The sequence below is a fragment of the Protobothrops mucrosquamatus genome, unplaced genomic scaffold (assembly GCF_001527695.2).
Source record: "Protobothrops mucrosquamatus isolate PMUCROS unplaced genomic scaffold, P.Mucros_1.0 scaffold2435, whole genome shotgun sequence".
Taxonomy (NCBI): domain Eukaryota; kingdom Metazoa; phylum Chordata; class Lepidosauria; order Squamata; family Viperidae; genus Protobothrops; species Protobothrops mucrosquamatus.
In genome coordinates this window covers 68,635-72,519 of record NW_015388507.1, presented here as the reverse complement: position 1 = coordinate 72,519, position 3,885 = coordinate 68,635, and the positions used below count along the sequence as shown (strand labels likewise).

General features: G+C 49.9%; 1 protein-coding gene across 1 annotated transcript in view; it reads left to right on the top strand.

Annotated features, from left to right (window-relative positions):
* Nucleotides 1-204: 204 nt before the first annotated feature.
* LOC107295649 overlaps nt 205-3,885 on the top strand; it is a 52,846-nt gene continuing 49,165 nt past the window's right edge. The window contains 2 exon segments of the mRNA XM_015824970.2: nt 205-295; nt 2,920-3,220. Coding sequence (XP_015680456.2) covers nt 205-295; nt 2,920-3,220 — 392 coding nt within the window.

The window sequence follows — 3,885 nt, the reverse complement described above, 5'->3', positions numbered from 1 at the left end:
CAGACTGGATTTGGCATTTTGTCTACCTATTTTTATTATTATTATTATTATTATTATTATTATTATTATTATTATTATTACTATTACTATTATTATTATCTCCAGCCTCCCTTTGGGTCCCTAGCCAAGCCTGATTGGGGAAGCCAGCTGTTCCTACGTGGCACTGCCATGCCTTTCCTGACCTCTCCCTTCCTCGCTTGCAGGATGATCGCTCGCATCGTCTGGGGGTGTCTGCTGGCCGTGACCCTCTTGGCAGACCCCGCGGCAGCTCAGAGTTGCAGACCCCTCCCCACAGGTAAGAACCACCAGAAGGCCTGCGTGTGTGGCGTGCGCAGAGATATCGTTGTAATCCTGGCCATTCCAAAGTCTCCTTAGCCCCCCTCCAGTCTCCTCTGAGCTACCAGCAGCATCCAAAGGTGCTTTTTCAAAAGGCAGCTGGATTTTTTGTTCTTCCTTGAAGACGTTTTGTTTCTCATCAAATTGAGCTGAAGGAGAATTTTGGATGGGAAGCGCAACTTCTTCAAGGAAAAACAAAAAGTCCAGTTGCTTTTTCCAAAAGCATCTTTGGGACAGCCCTGACCTGGAGGAGGGAGAATCCCCCGGACATTCAGCAGCCTCCAACATATTTAAGATAAGATAACCTTTATTGTCATTTTTTTTTACTGTGGGCACAACGGCGAACATCAAAAATGAAATTTAGGGACCGTGCCCGGTGGCTTGACAGGAAGAACAGCCAGGAAGTGCCGCAGGATCCTTGAGAGACCCCCTCAAAACCTAGATGACTAGATGACCTACAAGGTCCCTTCCGTTATTCTAATCTAATCTAAACCAGGGCTCCAGCTTGTATGTTTCTCAACAAACTGGGAACTTGGGTCTTTCAGTTTCATTGGCGCTGTGGGTGCTCCATAACTGGAGGTTTTGAAAAATAGAGTGGGTGACTGTTTGACCAGGATGGTCTAGGGCAGGGGTGGGCAACCTTGGCTCTTTTATGACTCGTGGACTTCAACTCCCAGAATTCCTGAGCCAGCCATGCTGAGGGGAAAGGGAGAGGTTTCCAAGCTGAGCCACGCTGGCTCAGGAATTCTGGGAGTTGAAGTCCACGAGTCATGAGGGGGCCATAGTTCCCCCCTGCTGGCTCGGGAATTCTGGGAGTTGAAGTCCACGAGGCATGAGTGGGCCATAGTTCCCCCATGCTGGCTCAGGAATTCTGGGAGTTGAAGTCCACAATCATGAGGGGGCCATAGTTCCCCCATGCTGGCTCAGGAATTCTGGGAGTTGAAGTCCACGAGTCATGAGGGGGCCATAGTTCCCTATGCTGGCTCAGGAATTCTGGGAGTTGAAGTCCAAGAGTCATCAAGGGAGCCACAGTTCCCCCATGCTGGCTCAGGAATTCTGGGAGTTGAAGTCCACGAGTCCTGAGGGGGCCATAGTTCCCCCCTGCTGGCTCGGGAATTCTGGGAGTTGAAGTCCACGAGTCATAAAAGAGCCAAGGTTGCCTACCCCTCGTATAAGGTCTCCTACCTTGAGCAGAGATCCCTTCCAGCTCTATGGTTCTACGTTCTATGATGCACCTTCTATATTTTTCTATTCCACAAACACCCACCATGCAACATTTAGGGTTAGAATTGGGGAGATCAATGGCAAGAGCATTTAGCAAGAGCACTTAGACTTATATCCCGCTTCACAGGGCTTTACAGCCCCCGTCTAAGCGGTTTACAGGGTCAGTATATTGTCTCCAGCAATCTGGGTCCTCACGGTCTCGGAAGGATGGAAGGCTGAGTCAACCTTCAGCCAGTCGGAATCGAACTGCTGAACTGCTGGCAGCCGGCATTCAGCAGAAAAAGCCTGCAGTTCTGCCCTCTAACCACTGCACAACCATGGCTTATGATCAAGCCTGTAGATTGTAAGCTGGGGGTGGGGATATTTTAATTGCCGACTCTGCTGGTCCAACTGGGCATTTGCTCTCCTGAATCTGCCCACTGGCTACAATTCCATCACCCACGAGGTCTCCAGTGGTGCAATCTCCCACACCCATTACGTATGTATTTATACCCAGGGATAAATCTCACCGACAAAGATGATGAGGGGACTGGAGGCTAAAACATACAAGGAACGGTTGCTGGAATTGGGGATGTCTAGTTTAACGAAGAGAAGGACGAGGGGGGACAGGATAGCAGCCTTCCAGTATCTCAGGGGCTGCCCCAAAGAAGAGGGAGTCAAGCTATTCTCCAAAGCGCCTGAAGGCAGGACAAGAAGCAACGGATGGAAACTAATCAAGGAGAGAAGCAACCTAGAACTAAGGAGAAACTTCCTGACAGTCAGAACAATTAACCAGTGGAACCACCTGCCTCCAGAAGCGGTGAATGCTCCAACACTGGAAGTTTTTAAGAAGAGACTGGACAGCCATTTGTCCAAAATGCTATAGGGTTTCATGCCTGAGCAGGGGGTTAAACTAGATGACCTCCAAGGTCCCTTCCAACTTTATTACTATCATTATCATCATCATCATCATCATCATCATCATCATCATCATCATCATCATCATCATCATCATCATCATCATTATTATTATTATTATTATTATTATTATTATTATTATTATTATTATTATTATTATTATTATTATTATTATAAACCTGCTAAATGGCCACTCAGTTGAGGCTGCATTGAATCTATGGTGAGGTTGTCCAGTTCTTCTCAGGACAATTTGGAGAAGGAGGAAGAAGAGGGCCAAGGGGGGGTCCTCCCCCAATAGCAAAGAAATGGAGCATTGCCCTCTGCTCCCTTCCCCCCACCCCTTTCTCCGCCTTCAAAACTCCTCCCACAGTCCCCACAAAAAGGGGGCTCTGGGGGTTTTGCACCTTCCCCTCCTCTTCTCCTCCTCACCACCTTCTCCTCCATTTCCCCCCCCCCCCGCAGGTGTAAAGGGAGGAAACCTGGCCTTGGGGAAGCTGGCCCAGCAGTCGTCCATCCATCAGCATGACATCGTTGGATCAGCAGACAAAGCCGTGGACGGGGACTGCAGCGGGGACTGGTACAACGCATCCTGCACCCACACCAAGAAGGAGAAAACCCCCTGGTGGTACGTGGACCTGGGAGAGTCCCGTAAAATCTCCGTGGTGCTGGTGAAAAACCGTGTGGACTGCTGTGGCGAAAGACTGTATGAAGCCGAGATCCACTTAGGAGACTCTCTGAAGGACCACGGCAGGTCCAACCCTCGGTGAGTTGCCTGGAGTCCTTAATGCATCCCCAACTGGGGTCCTCCAGGGGTTTGAGGGCCTCCCACGCAGAGAACCCACAGCCAGCGTGGCTGATTTTGGGGTGCTGTGGAGAAGGAGGTGCTGACTTTGGCCTGGGGACCCAGGTGCGGTGACTCCCCTGGTGTGGAGATTGTGAGGCCACCTCCCTCCCTGCTTCTCCAAGAGACGGGGAAGGACCTGACAGCGGCATGGAGACCAGCCCTTAATTGAGCAAGTTGTGGTCTCAACTAGTTTGGGGGGGGGTGTCTGTGTGAATTCCACCTGATTATTTCTTTTTGCTATCGTTTCTGTTGGAAATCTAGACAACGGTTTCCTTCGGAACTGGGTTAAGCTCCTGATAGGAGGCCACCTGGGTGTGATCGAAAAGATGCTGTCTCGGCTTGGATTTTGTACAAAATTCTGGTCACTGCACCTCAAAAAGAGGCCCCTGATGTGGGGAAGGTGCCCCCAAAGTGTTTTGAGCTAGACTCTGATGTAAAAAAATAAACCGGCAGAGGGAAGTGGCAAATAAAGGTGGCAACAGAAAGGAATATTTGCAACTTGGGGTTTCGTGACCCAACTAGGTCACATCGTCAGTGTTAGAAGGGAGGGGGTTTGCAGAGAGGAGGAGGAGGAGGAGGAGGAG